This window comes from Haliaeetus albicilla, chromosome 10 (assembly GCF_947461875.1).
Source record: "Haliaeetus albicilla chromosome 10, bHalAlb1.1, whole genome shotgun sequence".
Lineage (NCBI taxonomy): Eukaryota > Metazoa > Chordata > Aves > Accipitriformes > Accipitridae > Haliaeetus > Haliaeetus albicilla.
In genome coordinates this window covers 21,390,607-21,410,814 of record NC_091492.1, presented here as the reverse complement: position 1 = coordinate 21,410,814, position 20,208 = coordinate 21,390,607, and the positions used below count along the sequence as shown (strand labels likewise).

General features: G+C 58.8%; 1 protein-coding gene and 1 long non-coding RNA gene across 2 annotated transcripts; one reads left to right on the top strand and one right to left on the bottom strand.

Annotated features, from left to right (window-relative positions):
* Window positions 1-10,455: 10,455 nt before the first annotated feature.
* On the bottom strand, window positions 10,456-11,961 carry LOC138687282 (metallothionein-1). Its single transcript, XM_069793767.1, has 3 exons — window positions 11,763-11,961; window positions 11,301-11,366; window positions 10,456-10,694 (listed from the first exon to the last, which is right to left on the bottom strand). The coding sequence occupies exons 1-3, from the start codon at window positions 11,791-11,793 to the stop codon at window positions 10,600-10,602; spliced, it is 192 nt and encodes a 63-aa protein (XP_069649868.1). The 5' UTR covers window positions 11,794-11,961; the 3' UTR covers window positions 10,456-10,599.
* Window positions 11,962-15,354: 3,393 nt separating this feature from the next.
* Window positions 15,355-17,169, top strand: LOC138687099 (uncharacterized). Its single transcript, XR_011326437.1, has 3 exons — window positions 15,355-15,440; window positions 15,523-15,700; window positions 16,916-17,169. It is a non-coding gene; the product is annotated as an uncharacterized lncRNA (long non-coding RNA).
* Window positions 17,170-20,208: the final 3,039 nt, after the last annotated feature.

Here is a 20,208-nt window from a genome sequence, read left to right as displayed (position 1 = left end):
CGCACTCCCATTGGCCGAGCCGCCACGCTTCCCCGCGCCGCGCGTTTCTATTGGCCCAGCCACCGCTCTTCCCAGCGCGCCGGCTCCCGCCCTCTCGCGACAACAGCTTTATTGAGGCGCCCAGAGGCGGACACGGACAACGTGAGGGGGGGCGGCGCGCTGTCTTAGGAAGATGCGGGTTCGAGACTGCCTCCCGCCTCTCCCCCCCCGTGTGCTTGGCGCTGCGCATGCCGTACCGCGGCGAAATCACCCCCCAAAAGAGAAATACAGAAAGAAATAAAGCGCATGGGGCTTTTCCTCTCTGTCCTCCCTCTCCCTTCACAGTCACCACTAACTCATGCTGACAAACCCCACCTGAGAGCTGATTCTTTGGGAGGTGAAACGAGGGTAATGAATTCATCTCACTTTTCCCTCCTATGGCCAAATACAGCAGCAAACAAACCCACAGCCAGCAGGTACTCTCTCCATCACCAGTGGAATAGTCTCCAGAAGGTATATAGGGATACGCTGCCTTTTCATCCCCTCATGGGCACAGGTGAATAACAGTGGGGGAAAGACATTAGCACAAGCCTTAGAGCAGAAATTGCTGATGACCCGGGATTTGTAGGGCAAGATCTGGGAACTGGGAAACTTCATGGACCCTGATAGGGCACATGCAACAACCTGCTTATATAAGAAGTGATGGATGGACCTTGTCACTGCTCCAAAACATCACCCATCAAACCTTCAAAGTCCCTCCCTCATAACTGCAATCATGTGTTTTGTCTTTCCTAAGGCTTGTTTTAACAAACAGCAGCAAGAAACACTCCCCCACTCCCCTTTGCCCAGCTCTTTCCATACCCCACTGCCTTTCTCCCCAGTGAAGAGTTATTCCTGCTGAGGAAATCCCTAGCACCACGATCCGGCTGCAGTGACCCCCTCGGATCCCATTTCATGATACCCAGCAAGGGAAGTGGATGCAGCACCAAGATTTCCTACAGCCCTTCAAAGCTGAAGGGATTTCCCCATTAATACAGCCTCTATTTCCAAAATTTCCCATGCAAAAAGCAGTTCCTGTGCCTAAGACAGCTCTGAGCCCAGAGGCAGCACTAGCACAGGCTGCAGTCGCTACCCCCTAAATGCTAAGTGCAGGCAGGGGGATCAGGGTGTTTCCCTGCCTGTCGATTCATGACCCTGCCCCCTGGCCAGCGAAGCAGCTGTGCAGAAATTTGCCCTCACCAGAATGCACTTGGGCAAATTACACCCCAGCCCACCCCAACACCAAAATCCAGATTTTCACAAGGGCATCTCCTTGCATGCAGGATGACAAGCATCAACACATGGCTTTCCTCAGAGGTTCCTGGGGCTTTCTTTTCTTTGCCTCACAAAATACGAGTTTTCTCAAGCCATCAGAAAACATCTCCTGCCACTTCATTTTTTCCCGGTTTCAAGCATCACTTAGGGCATATAAAACCACCCAACATGGCTCTAAAATGTAGCTAGCTGGGGAGCTGCCTGCCTCGATGCCAGGGCCTGCCCATGCCCCAGCCCCCCAGGGCAGGAACATCTCTAACGTATGGCAGAGATTTAAGACCCCATCAGAGTACGAGGCAGCCCAGAAGCACTTCTGCTATAAATTACAGCCGTGCGGGGGCTGCCCCAATTCCACCAGCCCTGCTTCAGTTCTCTGAGGAGGTGAAGGTGACTTGCAGCCATTCCAGCTCAGGTGCCTTCCCCAGAAAAAAAAAAAAACCAAAGTGCAAACCCCAAATTTTGTCCCTCCAAGGCCATTAGGTTGCTCTCCCTGTGCTGTGACACTTGACGGTTGTTCAGTGGCTGGCTAGTATTACCAAAAAATCAATTTTTTCCAATGCTGGGTGCCTGCCTGGCTCCCTGCAGCCTGTGTTCTTTGTAAATCTGTAGTTTTAACTCTTTCTGATGTATTTAGAACTGCACGCTGAGACATGGCACATACAAAGCATGTTTTTCCTCTGCCATGGGCTGAACTGTGCCCTGGGGTCTGCTGCGTCTGGACTTGGCCCCAGGCTGCCCAGTTACATACTCCATGGAATTTCATCCCAAAAATTAGCAAGGGGAGAGTGCTTGTGGCACTAGAGTGTTTGGGGCAGCCACTTTGAAGGGTGTGCTGGTCCCTGGCAGGATGCCCTGGTGGATGGGTGCACTGATGGGATGGATGGGTGTCCTTCTGAGATGGGTGCTGTGGTAGGATGGGCATCCTGGTGGGATGGATGTCTTGGTGGGATGGGTGTCCTGGCAGGATGGGTGCCCTGGTGGGATGGGCGTCCTGGTGGGATGGATAACCTGGCAGGATGGGTGCCCTGGTGCGATGGGCGTCCTGGTGGGATGGATATCCTGGTGGGATGGATAACCTGGCAGGATGGGTGCCCTGGTGGGATGGTTGTCCTGGTGGGATGGATATCCTGGTGGGATGGATAACCTGGCAGGATGGGTGCCCTGGTGGGATGGTTGTCCTGGTGGGATGGATATCCTGGTGGGATGGATAACCTGGCAGGATGGGTGCCCTGGTGGGATGGGCGTCCTGGTGGGATGGATATCCTGCGGGGATGGGTGCCCTGCTGGGACAGATGTCCCGGCGGGATGGATGTCTTGATGCGATGGGTGTCTTCGCAGGATGGGTGCCCATGCCACCCCAGCTCGCCCTGAGCCTGCCCAGGCTCCCGGGGCAGCTTTCCAGCGGGAGGAGGAGGGCCCTGTGGTGCCCGGGGACAAGCGCTGGTGCCCCCCGGAGCGGCCTGGGGGGAGCAGCCGCCCTGCAGGGCCGGTGACACGGGGCGGGGAGCCAGGCACAGGCCGGGAGAGCGGGGCTGGCCGGGCGCCGGTGCTGCGGGGCGGCGCTGGGACCGGGCAGGCAGGTGGCAGCAAATCCTTATGGAAGTGCTCGGCTGCGGCCGGCCGGCGGCTGCCTGCCCCGGGGAGACGGCTGCTGCAGCCGGCGGGCAGCGTGTCCGCTGCACGGGGTGCGCGGGGTGCCCGTCCTCTCCGCACAGGGTGCATGCCCGCTCTGCGCTGGATGCATTTGCCCTCCGCACAGGGTGCCTGTCTTCCTCCCTGCACTGGGTGCCCAGGGTGCCTGTCTGCCCTGCACTGGGGGCACGTCCGCGCTGCACTGGGTGCTCAGGGTGCCCGGCCCCTCCGCACTGGGAGCCTGTCTGCCCTGCACAGGGTGCATGTCCGCGCTGCACTGGGCGCACATCCCTGAGCGCAGGGTGCCTGTCCCCTCCGCACATGGCGTATTTGCCCTCCGCACTGGGCGCACATCCCTGAGCACAGGGTGCCTGTCCCCTCCGCACATGGCGTATTTGCCCTCCGCACTGTGCGCACATCCCTGAGCGCAGGGTGCCTGTCCCCTCCGCACATGGCGTATTTGCCCTCCGCACTGTGCGCACATCCCTGAGCGCAGGGTGCCTGTCCCCTCCGCACATGGCGTATTTGCCCTCCGCACTGTGCGCACATCCCTGAGCGCAGGGTGCCTGTCCCCTCCGCACAGGGCGTATTTGCCCTCCGCACTGTGCGCACATCCCTGAGCGCAGGGTGCCTGTCCCCTCCGCACAGGGCGTATCTGCCCTCCGCACTGTGCGCATGTCCGCCCTGCACGGAGTGCCCAGGGCGCCCGTCCCCAGAGGACAGGGTGTACTTCCCCAGCGCACAGGGTGCATGTCCCCCCTACACTGGGTGTATTTACTCTCTGCACAGGGTGCTCGTCCCCTCTGCGCACGGTGCATGTCCCCCCTGCACTGGGTGTATTTACTCTCTGCACAGGGTGCACGTGCTCTCTGCGCACGGCGCTCGTCCCCTCAGCTCACGGTGCCTGTCCCGTCTGCACAGGGCGCCCGTCACGTGCAGAGGGTGCTCGTCCCCTCTGCACCCAGCCCGTAGCTCCTTTGCACAGGGCGCGCAGGGTGCGCGTTCCCCCTGCTCAGGGCCGTGAAGACAGACGCACCAGCCTCGTGGGGCTCCCGCAGGGCCAGAAGCGGTGCTGAGCGCAGCCCCCCGGGGTGCTGCACCCCGCTGCCGGGCTGCCCGGTTGGGTGTGTGCCCAGGACACCCCTGCCCCAGCTCCCCCGGGTGCCCAGGGGAGACGCGCAGCCACCTCAACTCACCTCTGCAAGCTGAGCTGTGCTTTTCTTCGAGGGGCTGCATAAAGCACACCGGCCTCTTCTGGCATCAAGCCTTTATTCCCGTCAGCCTCTGGCTACACAGAGCTGTCTGCAGGCTGAGAGCAGCTCCCGCTTCAGTAAAAAGTAGGTTTTGTCCACAGAAAATGCTCCCGAGGGGACCAGAAAGCCCCCAGCCACCTCACTGAGAGCAGCTACAGACAGAGCCGGGCACTGGGCACATCCCAGGCCAGCACCTCCCATGGGTGCCTGCACCCATCCCGCTGGTCTTGTGGCTTTCCTCACCCCAAATCACACCTGGCAAGGCTGGAAAGGGCGTTGAGGCTGGTGGTCCACAGCTCTCGGGCACAGGGAGAACCATGAGCAGGCAGGGGAGGCTGGCAGCAGCACAGCGCGGAGGTGCATGCCCACGTACCACCCTGGCACGCCACTGGGAACAGGGAGCAGTTGATGCCCAGGGCGCTTCCTGAGAGGGGAAACCCCATCCACGCCCCAGCTTTGTTTCTGGTGCAGGATGCGTGCACCTGGCCCCAGGTAGGGGGGCTCAGCCCACAGCCCCTCCTCTGTACGGTCCAGGGTCACAACCCTGCTGCACCCGGCGTCAGGGCCGCGTCAGCCCTCTGGCAGTCTTGTTTTCCAGCAAAGCATCTTCCCATGAGATTTATTGGTTTTTTAAATGCATTTAGGGCAAGGCAGGCCCTTAAACTCTGTCTCCAGCGCTGAGCCTCTGTTGCAACAGGTAGTGCTGGGAGGCTACTTAAGCAAAAGACACACTAATGCAATAAGGCAACGCATTTAAAAGGCAAATGGGTGCCAAGCTGGGTGTTGCTTTTCTCAGCAGCGAGGCTGAGTGCTGAGCAGGCTGGGCACCCAATGCAGAGCCACGTGCTGAAGCTGGGCAAACCTTTGGGGAAGGGGCAAGCAGCTCCCATGGGTGCCTGGAGCATCCCCAAGAGCTGGTATTGCCATGCTCCCCCCTTGCAGACACCCCACCTTGTGCCACCCAGCCTGGCAGGAAGGGACTGCATGGCTATCCAAGGGCCTCCATTTCATGGTTGCCCCAGCTGGTTGCTTTTTAAATTCATCCTATGCCTGGCCACCAAGGGTTGGAGGGGACATCCCTGCCAGGCTGAGCTGCCCCCCTGCCCTGAGAGACAGGGAAGGGGTGACAGCAGTGGGATGACAGCCCTGGCAGCACAGCTAGGAACCTGCCTCCATGGCAGGGCACACCCAGAGGACATGTACAGGCAGGCAGGGGCTCCTGTGCATAAAAAGTGACTCTTTCACTTGGCAGAGACTTTCAGAAGCAAAACACAGCCCACGCACCTTCCTGTCACTTCCTCACGCTCCCAGCGCCCACCGCTCTGCAGCCATGTGCTGCATTTAACCCACACAGGGCTTATTCACGGCTATGGTCATCTGCCCTCCTGGGTCTGGAGGTCATTGCAGATCCAAGCAAGGTGCTCCCCAAAAATGGGCTGGAAAAAAGTGCTCAGAGATCATGCCTGTGGCAGGAGGAACCAGGCACCATAGCTGGAGGTCTTTGGCATGGGGAGGCTGCAGGGAAAGCATCCCTTTGGGGATGGATCTGCTCTGCAAGTGGATTGGGATTTGCAAAGCATGAGCTCTTGGTGGGCAGGGAGGGGCTTGTCCCTGCCCATGAGACAGCCATGTCCCCACTGGGGTTCAGCCAGGTGCCTTTCAGCAGCAGCTCAGGGCAGGCAAGCTGCCAGCCTATGCCACCCCCCACGCTTGCTCCCACAAGCTTTTTCACCCAGATGAAGCCCCAGGGTGTGGGAGCCCAGGATGGTGCACAGACACCTGCCACAAAGCCAGAGAATGGCAGGACAGGGCTGGAGAACCCCCTGCCCCACACCTCCCAGCATGTCACCCCTGTCCTCACTAGGGGAGCAGTACCTTAAAAATGCCCAGAACCACCCCACATGGAGGATGAGGGCTGTCCCCCACCCAGGGAACCTGTTTTTTTCTCCCCCAAGGAAGCGCAGAGCCCACTCAGGGAAGGCCATGGGGGTGTTCCCAAGCAGCCCCCCACCACCCCAAGGCAACAATTCCCCCACAGGAGTCACAAACAGCAACAGTGCTCAGCCTCCAGCCCTGCCCAAGAGCAACACACATACCTCCAGTCAAACTCCTTTATTTCCATCCAGTTTCACTACCGGTACAGAAGATACAAAATATGAAAAAATAGGCTTTTTTGTGCCCCCCACCCCCCCATCCCTGAAGCATGCTGGCTATTTACAGGCAGAGGTGAGCAGCTCAGTGGCAGCAGCTGCACTTGCTGCTAGCCGGCTCCTTGCACACGCAGCCCTTGGCACAGTTGCTGCAGCTTGCGGGGCAGCAGGAGCAGCAGCCTGGGGGGGATGATACACGAGAATTAGGGGGTGGGTGGGAAGAGATGGGGGTCCCATGGGACAGGGGCACCCTATGGAGAGTGGGACCCCCCCCCCCCACGGGCAGGGCTGTGATCCCAATGGGGCAGCGGTTGGGGGTTCTACAGGGCAGGGGCGCCCCCAAAAGGGGAGTGGGGGGAGGTCTCCAGGGGGCGGGATCCCCATGAGGGTCCTGCAGGGCAGGGGCACCCCGCTGGGGAACGGTGGGGTCTCCACAGGGGATCCTACAGGGCAAGGGGGGGGATTCTCTATGAGGCAAGGGTGAGGCAGCCCCCCTCCAGAGAGACTGGGCCCTCCACCCCCAGGCTGAGCCCCCCACTCACTCTTGCGACAGCTCCGGCAGCGGCAGTTCTTGCACTTGCAGGACCCGGCACAGGAGCAGGAGTCACCTGGGGCGGGAGAGCGGCCGTTAGCCGAGGGACAGGACGGGACCGGCCGGGCACAGCCGGGACGGAGCACTTACCGGCGGCACACGTGCAGTCCTGGGGGTCCATGGTTTGGCTCCGTTTGGTTCAGCTCGGTCGCGTTCGCCTCGGTCAGTCTGGGCTCGCAGCAGTACGGACACGCTCCGACCGCGCGGTATTTATGAGGTGGAGGCGCGGGGCGGTGCTCGGCGCTGCGCACGGCGGGGCGGGACCGCGCTCCCGCGGGGCCGTGCTCAGCGCGGGGCCGTGCTCACCCCGGGGCGGTGCCGTGGTGCCGTGCTCACCCCGGGGCCGGGCCGTGCTCAACCCGGGTCACGGCACTGTTGTCCCCGTCCCCCCCCGCCCCCCGGCTCCCAGCCCGCTGTGGGGAGGCCAGGGGATCCCACCCGCACCCATTTCTGCCCCCCCTCCCCGGCAGGGTGCTGCACCCTGGGGGGCCGAGATGCTAGAAGATGCCGGGGGGAGGGTGTGACAGCGCTGGCACGGCACTGCCACCAACTCTTGCACATTTGGGACAGCCCCGCAACACTGCCTGGCCCTTGCCAGCCCCGTGTGCCCACCGCCGGGGTGCAGCTCTGCCGCCCATGCTTGGGAAGGCCGCGGGGTGTACGTGGCTGTCCCCAGGGATGGGACAGTCTCAGCATCCTGCCGGAGAGTGGAGTGGCCCTGGGACAGCCCCCGTGGGGCTGGGGTGCTAGGCTGGCCCCCCAGGAGGGCTGAGCACTGGGGTGCAGCATTGGGATGCAGGGTGGGAGCGTGGCACAGCCAGCTGGGATCTGCTGGGAATCGTGGCTTCGTGGCACCGGTGGCACCCGTGTGTTTCCCCTTTGTCACAGCGTTTACGTGCCAAACCGGTTTCCACCGTGCCCACAGCCAGCTCGGCACACGGCACAGAAAACTGCTGCTGGGCCAGGGACAGGCTGTCCTCACGCCTGCGCCTGCTGCTCTCAGTGGTGCTGGTGTTGCAAACAGGGCAAGCCTGGGCTCAGAGCTGGCCCTGAGGACGGGGGCCGTCCCGTGGAGCCCAGGCCAGCGGGTCCTGGGACCGTGAGGGGGTCAATTGCCCTGGGAGGTCGTCCCAGGGAACGGCTTGTGCTTGTTTGCAAAAACACAGAGGTGGTTTTTTTTTTTTTCCTGGCAGCGTTTTGCAGGCAGCAGCAAGGCAGTGTAAATATGAGGCTGAGCCAGCAGGCATCGCGCTCGCTGCTGGCTGAGCGGGACAGGAGGAGAGGTGAAATCACGGTGCACGTGTGGTCTTACCGCTCGTAAACAGGGGTTGTGAAATCGCCTCCCGGACACCGCCCCCCGCCCCCAGCACGGTGCTGCAGGCCGGTGCTGCCCCCCCCCAGCCCCGCCTCTGGCAGGGACGGGCTCTACTGCACCCCTCTGTAGGAAGGAGAGCTCCCTGCCACCCAAAGTGGGGACATGGGCCCCAACACGGGGCTGTAGCGAAAGCAGGGGGTGAATGTGGAGGGGCAGGGCTGCAGGGGAGGCGGAAGAATTCCCAGATTTCTGGGAATCCTGCATGTCACCCATGGAGGGGCTGTGCCAGATCCCGGGACACGTCGTTCCGCCTCCCCCAGTCACTGCGAGCAGGAAGGGGCAGCGCTGCGTCTTGACAGGACCGTGCGTGGAGCTGGGACGGGAAAAGAGCCCAGAAAATGCCCTGTTTCCCAATCGGGGCATTTCCACTGAATAATGAAGTCACGCCGCAGCAGGACAGGGAGGGATGAGCCATGACTCCCCCGAGCTATATGGGCTTGCCGAAATGCCGGGGTACAGGGCACGTGCCAGACATCAGCGGGGAGAGGGGACCTCGGGGGCTTTCCCCACGTCACTGCTGGTGCTCCGATTTCCCAGGGCTGGCAAGGAGTAGTTAATCCTGAGGCTGTGCCCTTGCAAGAGGAGTGCCAGGTCTAACTCTGACTTTAGAGCAGCCATAAAGCGAGCAGAGGAACGGCAGCTGCCCAGCACAGGTCTCAGGACTTGGAGCTGGGCTGCTGGGACCCCCGTCTACTCCCCACTTCCCATGCAGACAGGGGACAGCATCTGATAGCTGCTCTCCATCATGCTGCCGTGGGGCATGGGGACGGGCACAGGGCAGAGCCGTGGGGCAGGACCGATGCAAACCCACCAGGGACAGTGAGGCTGGGAGGATGCTGTGAGCCCTGCTGGTTAAACCACTTGTTTGGGGATAAATCCCATTAGCAACCTCTCCTTCCTGCTTGTTGTGGGCTCACCAACAATGTTTTTGCATGATTGGTGCTTAAATCTCTTTGGGTAGGAAGGAATAAAGATAACCCTGCTATTTGCAGAATGGAGTTTAGTTTGAAGCTCCAGAGCTGGTGCTGCACCCTGCCAGCAGCATGCCTGCCCTGCCCTACATTCTGCTGGCGTTGGGACATGCTTCACACCCATCGGAAGTGTGGGGTGATGGTGACATCTCAGGGGACGCCCTGGGGGAAGAGCCCTCCCGGAGCAAAGGGGTATCCCCTGGGGATTGGGACCACGAGCAGATGGTGGGCAGGGGTGTCCTTGGCCGTGCCAAAACCCTGGCTGAGTCCTGGCAGCAGTGGCTGGGTGGCTCGGGAATGGTTTTGCAGCTAAAAAGAGGCCATGAAAGGCTGCGTTTGGGGAGCATAGGGGCAGGCAGGACACCTTGTGCGTCCTGGGAAGCAGCACGGTGCCACGTGGCACCTGGGGTACAGTGTCCTGGCAGCAGCATGGCTGTGCTTCGGCAGGGTTAGCATCACCCCCTGGCATGGGCATTGCATCCCATTGTGGGCATCGCACTCTAGCATGGGCATCGCACCCTTTTACAGGCATTGCACCCTGGCATGGGCATTGCGAGCCATTGCAGGCATCCCATCCCCTTGTGGGCGTTGCACCCTGGCATGGGCATCGCATCCCATTGCAGGCAATGCATTATGTGCACTGCACCCCATTGCAGGCATTGCACCCCATTGTGGGCATCACACCCCGTTGTGAGCATCCAGGTCACCTGGGGCTCCCCACAGAAGCACCCTGCCAGGCTGGCTGAGGTGGTGGGGAGGATAAGCAGGGTGGTTCTTCCAGCCAGTTCAACTAAACTGCCGGGAGGAAAACTAAACCCGTTCCCCCGCCACCCAACCTTCCGTGGAAACGTTACCCCTGGAAATGGGCAGGGCTGCAGCGGTTACTATGCTGTCAGTGAAGGCTTGTAATAACAAGTTGCTTATTAGCCCTGAGGATTTCTGGTGGAGGAGAGAGCATGGGATTTGCCCTTGGGTAACAACAGGGCGGGGAAAAAAAAAAACTATAAAATACCTTCTTGTGCAGGGAAAGTGTAAAAACAAAGAGTTGGAGCTGCTGGTAGGGAGGGCAGAGCCAAGATTGGAAAAAAGGAGCAAAAATAAGATGCAGGCTCTTTGCCATGACCCCCCAAATGCACTGCCCTCCCACTCCCCAGGGAAACCACCCCGTCCAACAGAAGTGCCAGGTTCCTTATAGACCTTTATATACACATCACTTTATTTAGGTTGTGCATGACAAACACTAAAGATATCTGAACACATATATAAAAAAAAAACCCAACATACACAATAAGGTTATTCTTCTTCGGCCCCCCAGATGTGCAGCTGGGGGTCCCTATTTGCAGCAGCTGCACTTGGCGGAGGGGGGCCCCTTGCAGACGCAGCCCTGTGCACACTTAGCACAACCCGCCGGGCAGCAGGAGCAGCAGCCTGTGGCAGAGAGAAAAATAAGTCAGGGTCATTCGTGGGGGGGTCTCAGGGTGGGGTTTGGGGGGGGTCCCATGGGGGATGGTCCCATGGTCCCATGGAGACCTCCCACTGACCCCTGTGTCCTTGCCTTTTAGCAGCATCCCCATTCCCGGTGGCATCTCCTGGGGTGTTTTTGCATCCAGGGTCAGCACTGGGGTGGCAGCAGGAGGGTGCGGGACTCCCAGGGGCTCACTGGGGGCCCCCCAGCCACTCTCTGTGCAAACCCTCCCACACATGGCTCTGCCCGGGGGTGACAGCATCAGGAGCAGCCGGAAGAAATCCCGGTGCTGGTTTCCTCCCGGAGCATCCCTTTGCACTGATCCTGAGGTGCCAGTGAGGGGTACACTGAGTTCTGGGCTATACCAGGTGGCTTATATTGCCTGGCGGCTGCGGGGGGGGGGGGGGGGGAATTGACCCCATGCTCCTTTGGGGGCAAAAAAATATGGGAGGAATAAACTCAACTCTGGCCATGCTGAGCCTGATTTGATTCCAGGTGCCCAGGCGTGTGTAGTGAACAACCCCACGAGCATTTCTGCCCACCCCATGGGGCTCGGAGACCCCCCTTACCTTTTTTGCACGATGTACATTTGCAGTTTTTGCATTTGCAGTTGTCCCCGCAGGTGCAGGTGCCACCTAAAACACAGAGAAAAGGAGAAAAAGGCTTGAGAGGAGGTGGTGGGAGGGGATCCCCCCATCCCTGGGGCTCAGCAGGGATGCTCTGGGGCGAGCGCTACAGGGAGAGCATTGCCATCCCCCCCGAGCGTCCGCTCTCCGGCAGCACCGGCTGGCCGGCGCTGATGCTTCGGCCATGCTCAGCGGGAAGGTCACAGCATTCTCAGCCGCTTCCCAGTGAGATGCTCCAGCTGTGACACCACCACACTGGGAGAGAATTTCAGCAGCCGGCCCAGCCAGGATGACAGCATCAGGGATGGCGGAGGAGGCCGACAGGCGGGAGTGTCGGTGGTCCCACCGGGATGCTCTGGCTCCCGAAGCCCCCCGGGGCTGAGGCAGAGGGAAGCGCTGGCTTACCCGTGGCGCAAGGGCAGTCCTGGGAGTCCATGTCTGCCTGGGCTGGCTGCCGGCTGTCAGACGCGTTGGGCTATGGGAAGAGCGGCTTTGGCAGGACTCGCAGCCGCCTCCTATTTATCCTTGCCCGGTGAGAGCGAGTGCAAAACCTCCGCCCCTCGCAGCCTGCGCACGGCTCAGCCCGGCACCTGCCCCGGGCACTGCTGATTCACTCCCTGGGTGGCCGGGCAGGACCTGGGGCTCCCATGTCCCCCCTCCCTGGGGTGCCGGTGGCAGCGGGGAGGGCTGTCTGGGTGACCGCTGCTCTTTGCTGAGATGTTGGCGGGGGTGCGGAGAACGGGCAGCTCTCATCACAGGGATGGCACCTGCCTTGGGAGTGCTGCTCTGCTCCCAGGAGCTGGGGGCTGGGGGGGTGCACCCAGGGAGGCCCCCACAGCCCAGCCCTTTGCCAATATTAATCTGTCAAGCCCCCAGATAGCTCGGGGGGGTGCACTGATCCCGGGGCTGCCACCACTGCCAGCAACTCTCAGCCCCCTCCTCCCAGAGCCGGCACGGTGGGGTGATGGGGAGCTGGCACAGCGGGGTGACAGGGATGCGGCCCCTGCCCCAGACCCCGTCCGATGGCTCCGACACCCTTCCCGTGAGCGGGAACAGCAACAAGCTGGACTGGCCTGGCCAGAGCCTGCCGTGCCCTCCCAGCGCCCCGGGACAGTGGCGCCCACGTCCCCTCGGCGCCGCGCATGGCACCTTGGGGGCCTAGTCTCCTTCCCGGCTGTGATGCTCCATCCCACTCGTCTGAATTAATTTCTGCGCACCATTAGCCGGGTGTGCAGGGGAGGAGGGTGGCGGGCGAGCTGCCATCACCCTAGTCAACTCCTCCGGCGGGTTTTACCCACCCACTCAAAAGAGCAGTGAGGGTTTGGGGTGGAAGGCGTGAAAAAAATGATGCTTTCTGAGGGTTTGTGTGCAGGGAGGGACTGTCCCACAGTCGGGAGGCATTGCCAGCTGTGGAGCATCCTTCCTCCTCACCCCTGGGTTTTTTGTGTGCTCCCCTGTGTCAGTGGTACCCCATCCCAGCTGCCCTGTGCTCTGAAACTCCTTGGCTTTGGGGTTTTATCCCGGCTGGGTTTTTGCCTGCAGTGCCTGGCTAAGGTGGTTTGTCAGAGGCAATGCTAATCCAGCCGAAACAGCGGGCCAGGGAGTATTTTTACCACCCAGCTGTCTGGGCATGTTTGCAGCTTGTTGGGTGACCTGGTGGGGAGCAGTGCCAGCGCCCCGACTCGGCGTCTCCTCCAGCCCAGCCAGGCCAGGGTGGGAAATTGGTATGTAAAAGCTTGAGGAAGGCAGAACCGATGGGCCCCTTCCTTGCCCCCACCGCCCTGGCAGCGGCTTGTTGGTGCCCCAGCGTGCCAGCCCTGCAGTCGTGTGAGTGTCACGCTGATGATGATGCACTGGGGCGTGATGGCAGGGGATGGTGCCAGGGACCAGGCGCGTGCCAAGGGCGTCAGTCGCTCCCGTGGGAGCAGGGAAACACAAACGTGCTGGGGAACACACGTGCAGGTGGCCACCCACCGGCGCTGGCTATGGCCTCCTGGGCTGTGGGTGTCATGGCAGAGTGAGGGACATCTCCTCAGGGTCCCGCATGTGCTCTGTTCCTGAAATAACCAGCCAAGCACTCCCATGGTGCGGAAATATGCCCAGGGAAGTGCTTCCAGCTGTGTCGCAATGGATGCATGGGGAACAGCAATGCCACCATGTCATCCGCTGTGTCGTCCTGCATGCCTGGCACCCTTGGCCACCCAGGCAAAGCCATGGTGTTGGCAGATAGCCCCTATCCCTGGCTGGTGGTGGCCCAGGGATGTGGGAACAGGGGGCTCCTCCAAAGTGGTCCCTCTCCTCCAGCCTGGGGGGATGAAGGTGAAGCCCATGCCGGGGAAACAGAACATTGCTGCACTGTGCAATCTCTGCCATGAAAGGATGGGACAAAGGGAAAGCTCTCCAGCACCTCTTGTCAGCTCAGACTCCAACCCTTTTTCCTTTCTTTCCTTCCTTTCTTTGCACGAAGGAAAAAAGCATCTTCCAGGCGATGCAGGACTGGGGGTCAGGGTTCTGGGATGCCTTGTATTGCTCCTGGTCCATTCTGTAATTAATTTGGGATAGAGCTGGAGCGATGCGTTGTCAATCGGACATGCATCAGCTGGGCCACCTCCAGGAGCAGCCTGTAATTGGGGTGATGAGCTATAGAGCCGGGACCCCAGTGAGACCTTCCTGCTGCTTAAATACTCCCTGTTACAAGGCCCCGCGAGCCCCAGTTTGCCTTCTGGCCCCTGCCCTCCATTTGCTGGGAGAGCCTGGGGGTTCCCCATCATTTAAATAAGCCTGATGCTGCTTCCCAGAGCTGAGCAAAATGGGCAGGATACCTGCGCAGCAATTATTTGCCAGCCCTTGCCATGCCAGAGCCGTACCCATTGGCGGCCATGTCCCCTGCGTGGGATTCCTGGCTGTGTCCCCAGGCACATCCGTGGCAATCACCCCGAGATTGCTGGGCAAATTAACGTGGGTGAGTCAGTGGGGTGCTCCAGCGCTCCAGGCACAGCCGGAGATGACGCTCACTGGTGGGACGGTGATGGCTGAGCCAGGGTAGTGGCTCTGCAGGGCATGGTGGGGAGGGGGCTCCCCGGAAAGAAGTGAAGGAGATTGACAACCTTCAGGAAGATGTGGTGGTGGCAGCCATCCCTGCGACAGGCGCCTGTGACAGCCGGGGTGACTAGAGCCAATTGCCAAAAGCCACTGGACAGTGCTGGGGCTGGTGGTGGCGACTGGCAGTGACTCAAGGCCAGTGCCAGGCGGGCAAGGAGGAAGGGCCAGCAGTCGGCTCCTAAGGAGGTGACCTGGCATAGGTCTGCCCTGACTCCCCGCTGAAGGATGTGTGGCTCCAGTCACCCACGGTCATGCCGTGGCACGTGATGAACCTGCTTCTGCCTCTGGTTGCCCGTGATTTTCTGCAGCCGCCCTGGCACATCACCTTCAGGGGACCCTGCGGACAACTCCAGGTCTCCCTCTCCCCTCCCTGAGGGCACGTGTCTCCCCAAAGCACTTGCTCCGGGCTTGTCATCGCTTCCTGAGCAGTGCCGGGTTCGGTGACCTGTCCTTCGTCCAGATACAACGTCCCACGCAGGCACAGGGCTCCACTGGCAAAGCACCATGACTCAAATCGGTACAGACCACGGGCAGGGATGCCAGGGAGCTGCGAAACCAGTGTGGACACAGCACAGAGACCCCAGGGGACAGTCCCTGGGGGTACACGGCCCCTCACCATTGCCTGCTGCTGGCCGGGCAGGGTGCTGATACCCTGTGGCACCCCGGCTGTGTAGGGCACCCAGCAGTGCCCCCGATGCTGCGGCAGCAGCGAGAGGAGCTCAGCTCTGCCCGCTCCAGCTGCCTGTTTGTGTTGGACCCTGGGCAGGAGAGCCACGGCCAGCCAGGACTGAGCTGCTGGGGGTGCAAGGAGCTGTAACCCACCCAGGATCAGCCTTTCAGACTGAAATAGAGAAAATAAAGGGGCTTATGAATCCCTGCTGGCACCCAGCAAACACACAGCACACTCGAAACTCTGAAAGCCAGCGGGAAGCCATGAGAGCGCTCACTGCTTAGAAAGCAGGCTCGGCTTTTATTTGACGGGTATCTCAGGTTATTATTTGCTGATGATAAACAAGCGTTTAAAACATGGGAAATAGGTGCTGACGTCGTTTTGTTTTGCCAGCGCTTGCCAGCCCTTTGGCAGAGGAGGAAGAGGATGAATCACCCCTTGCCTGCCCCGGGAAGCTGTTCCCAACCGCTCCCCATGTGCATAGGCAAAGCCTTGGAACCATTTGGGAGTGAAACCGGATCGTCGGGGTGACCTCACGCTGTGGAGGCTTCTTTCTTTTTCCCAGAAAACGGTGAGCAAAAACTTGTTCTGGTCTCAGTGGCAGACATGAGCTAAGCCCATTGTGTGCTTTTCCTCCTCACTCCTTCCCCAGGAGCTGCCTGCTTTCCTGCCAAATCCCTGCCTGCACCTCGATCGCAGCTTTGGGAAGATGTATCCCAGCTGGTGCTTCTCCAGATGCTCAAAGACGTGGTGCGTCTCCATTTACCCAGGGAAATGCCCCCCTTAGTGGGCTTCTCTGGCCCACAATCACATCTGTAATAACAGGAACACACCTTTGGCAAGGGCCTGCTCGCAGCGGGAAGGGGATGAGCAGATTTTCATTAAGCAGGAATTGCACCGCATGCAATACTGCAATGCTTTCACAACCCTGCAGCACGCTTTGATGTGGGCTGTTCGGGAGCCACCTTGCAACCCAGCCGGCTGCACTAGGGCTGTGACTCCCAAGTCTGGATTTCTGAGCTGGGCTCAGCCACCAGCTTGTCCTATGGCTCCGGGCAAAGGCTTGAAATTTATTCTGTATTTCTTATCTGGAAATGAGCTATCAATATTACCTTCCCCTTGAAAAAACAGTGCAGAGAGGGTGGTGATTTGCTAATTATTTATTCTTAGGAGGAAGGGAAGGGAAGAAAAGGTGAACCGATGCCATGCGGTTGGGTCCAGGAGGGTGAGTCTGACCCCGCAAACTCCCCACCACTTTTGGGGTGTGCATCCCAAGGGACCCCAGCACAAGGTGGGAGCTCCCACCTGACGATATGGGGTTTTGGGGCCGGGCGATGTGTGTTCAGGCATGTCTGGAAGATGAAAGGGCTGATTCCTCTTTTGATCATGAAATTCTCATAAATGTTAATGGGAATTACTTCGAGGTCTAACAAGGGTAGAATTGCAGCCCCCAAGGGGAGGAAGGGGGTGAGGACCAACCAAGCTTTGCCTGGGAAATAAAAGGGCTCAAATTTGCCTTGTCCCCCACCTGCGAGAGCAGAGTACCAGTGGGTCAGGGGCTGCCCAGCATCTCTGCTGACCCTCCCAGGAAAGGGGGTCCCCAGGTGTTCCCCACCTTGCCCAGTACTGCTGGCACCTGCACAGGCAGGCTTTAAGCATCACCTTAACTCTAGGCATCGTTTTAACTCACAAATCTAATGCTTTCCCAGTGTACAATTTGGATTTTCTTCTTTTTCTTTGGTTCCCCCCCCCCGCCACATCTTCCCTTCCTTTTTGCGTCTTTCAGGTTCCCACAGACTTCAAACTCACCTGCTCCAACTACTCGCCACCTCCCCTGGCTGAAACGTGACCTGAAGTTTCCAAGTATCGTTACCTTGGGCATATTTAATTATTTTATTCCCCTTTAGTTGCTAATTAGAAGCCAAGAGTAGAGGGGATGAGTAATCCCCTGGGATGTCGAGTAGACACTTGCCTGAGCTTGCAAAGAAAACACCAACCCCCTCAGTATAAAGGCGTGAAATAAAAGGATGTGATATTTTCCTTGATGTCTTCATAGACCTGCTCCTGAGATCCGGAGATCGTGGTCGTCTACCCCAGAATGATTCACACAGCTGCTGCGCCGGATCCTGCCTCCCCCGAAAGCAGCTACGGCTGCTCTCGGGGGAGGCAGGATCCGGCGCAGTGACTCTTCCCATCCCATATCCGAAGGCATCTCCCGTTCCAGGGACATGCATGGGAATGGGGGGAGAAACGCTGCTCCGGCTCAGGCAGCAAACCTGGCATGGGGAAAGAGAAAAGCCCCTGCAGACAGCAAAGCTGGTTTGCTGCTGCTCAGGCAGGCTCGGTCTTCATTTTAAGTATTTAGGTGTGCAGATGCAATTGCTCACCCCTCCCTGCTCCCTCCAGCCATATTATCCCCTCCTCAAGGGCTGGGGATGGTTATTTTTGCCAGCATTTTCCCAAACTTGGTATCTTAGTGCTTCTCAGGGTTTAGCATCTCACCAGGGGAGACCAAGCAGGAGGACCTCCTGCCAGGCAGATAAAGGCATTGTGAATTTTCGGCTAGATTTGAAGTCTTTGCCAAGAAACAGCTCCTGGGTGGGTGACGATCCCTGTACCTGTTGTGCTGTCATGGCCAGCTTCTCCGTGCAACCTGCCTAGAAAGCCAGCAATCAGTGCCAAGTGTGTTTTGATTATATTATATTATATTACATTACATTATATTATATTAATAGAATCATAGAATATCTCAAGTTGGAAGGGACCCATAAGGATCATCGAGTCCAAATCCACTATGTTATGTTATATTATATTATATTTGATATATATATATATATTTATATTCCCCCAGGAGGTAGAAAAGAGCTAACACTGGTCACAGGGCATCGCCTTGCCAGGGCTGTGCGGGGCACTCCAGGGTCATGCAGGAAGGAGAATGGCGATGATCTCTTGCTGGTTATTGAGACACCATCACTCTGGTGATGTATCTGAGTCACCCCTTGAGTACAGCTACACCGACTGCGGCCGTACAGCAGCCCTGGCTGTGCAGCAGTGATACCTGGGGGTTCAGTGAGGATTATATGGGATTTTCCCCCCTATAAAAGTGGGGAAAGGGAAGGACCCCTGTCCCGAGCACTGCTGGACAGCTGTGACGTGAGTGGGATCATCGCCGAACTCAGGACTGGATGTTGTACATAGAATATAGATGACAGGCCTTTCAAACGAAGGGAAATGAATACTAAAAGTCATGATTTCAATTTTAAGAGTTTCAGAGCCAGCAAATTCAAAGTGGCAGCTGTAACAGGCAGCATAATTTAACTGTGTTGCAGACGCACCAAACCCAATGCCATAATGAGAGATGCAAAAGAATATTTACAGCCCAGATCATACGTATTTAGTGGGAAGTTGGAATTTTCATCTCTTTACAATTTTACCAGCCTAAAAAGGTCTCCGAGCTTTGTTTTTTGCCCATTTTGTTTGGTTGGGTTTGCAGAGCCCAGCAGAGCAATGCTCGGCAGTGCCGGGAGGGAAGCTGGGGATTTTCCCTGGGAGGGCAGCAGCATTTGCTGGGCTCGAGCAACACCCCGTTGCCTGCCTGAATTCATGCCAGCACTTTGCCTCTGTGCTCCGGTACCCAAACCAGCACCCAGGGGGGGAGACCCACTGCAAGGCTGGCACCGAGACCCACACTCGCCCCAAACGGATCCACAAAGGGGAAGAAAAAAAACTCTCTTTAATATGCCGTGTGCAATTGCTGCCTTGTTATCCGCAAGTATAATGGCACATTGATAGAGCTGCCAGAAAAAACTTAGTAAAAACAATTAAAAAAAAAAGAGAAAAAGGCGGTTGTCACATTCGGAGTCGCATGATCTCCGCTTGAGAGCTGCCTTTGGGAGCCCTCCTTCGCATGCAAGGCAGGGACGCTGCTGCCGGCCAGAGCTTGGCTGGTGCACAAGTAAATGTGCACTTGGAAGCATCTGCCAGCTTTCCTAGAAACAAATGAATCTTTGCCTCAATCCAGTGGCCTCTGCAGGGAAGGGCTGTTGTCCCAGCACATCCTTTTCCAAACTTGCCTCTTGCTGGGATGGAGGTGGTAACGTGCCAGTGGATGGCAGGTGCTGGATTCGGGCGCTGGTGGGAGAGCACGGCTTATTTATGGCACCCATTTTATTGTGTTAAAATTATTTCTTAAACCCAAAATAATTTAAGAATTTCTAAAGTGACAACCTTCAACCAGGGTTTCCCTATCAAGCCTGTAGACGGGCAGGGAGTGGTCGCTGTGGGGAGAGGAGACCCTGGAGACACGTAAGGGTCTGGGTACCAAAATCCACACCAGGATGGGGACCAGCATCGGCATTTATGCCACGGCTCGGCGGGGGGTTGCCCTTCGCCCTCCCCATTTCCAACCTCCTTCCGGCACCCCAATGGCTGGATTTTGTATAAACCGGTGCAGAAGTCCATAAAACAGCAGCACCAATGCTTTGAGGTCGCTCTTTCCCAGACAGCACAGAGTGTTTTAACACCAGGGTTCATTTCATTGGTTTGCTGCTTCTCAGTTCCAGATATTCTTGGTTTACAATCAAGCGCCAGGCTGCTAGTAAAGTGTGAGTAACGGCGAGCGCGGTGGCTGGAGGGGCAGCAAGGGGTGAGGCAAGGGGGCTGGCGACGGGGGGGGCTGCCTGGCCCAAACTGGGTGCTGACCCCGCAAGGAAGGTGGTGTGGGTGTCGGGGGCCTCTGCGGCTTCCCGGGGGCAATCGCCTCTGCCCTCCTGCCCCCAGCTCCTCTCACTGCCCCCTACATCCCCCACTGCTCCCCAGTACCTCCAGTTGCTCCCCCATCTCCCCCAACCTCAGCAAATGCCCCCCATCTCCCCTCAGTCCTACACCCCAGCTGCCCCCCAGCTCCCCCAGCTGCCCCCAGTACCTCTGGTCACCCCCCCCATCTCCCCTGACCTCTGCAGCTGCGCCCCCCATTCCTACACCTCCAGCTGCCCCCCACTTCCCCCAACTGCCCCCTCAGTCCTACACCTGCAGCTGCCCCCCAGTTCTCCCAACTGCCCCCCCAGTCCTACACCTGCA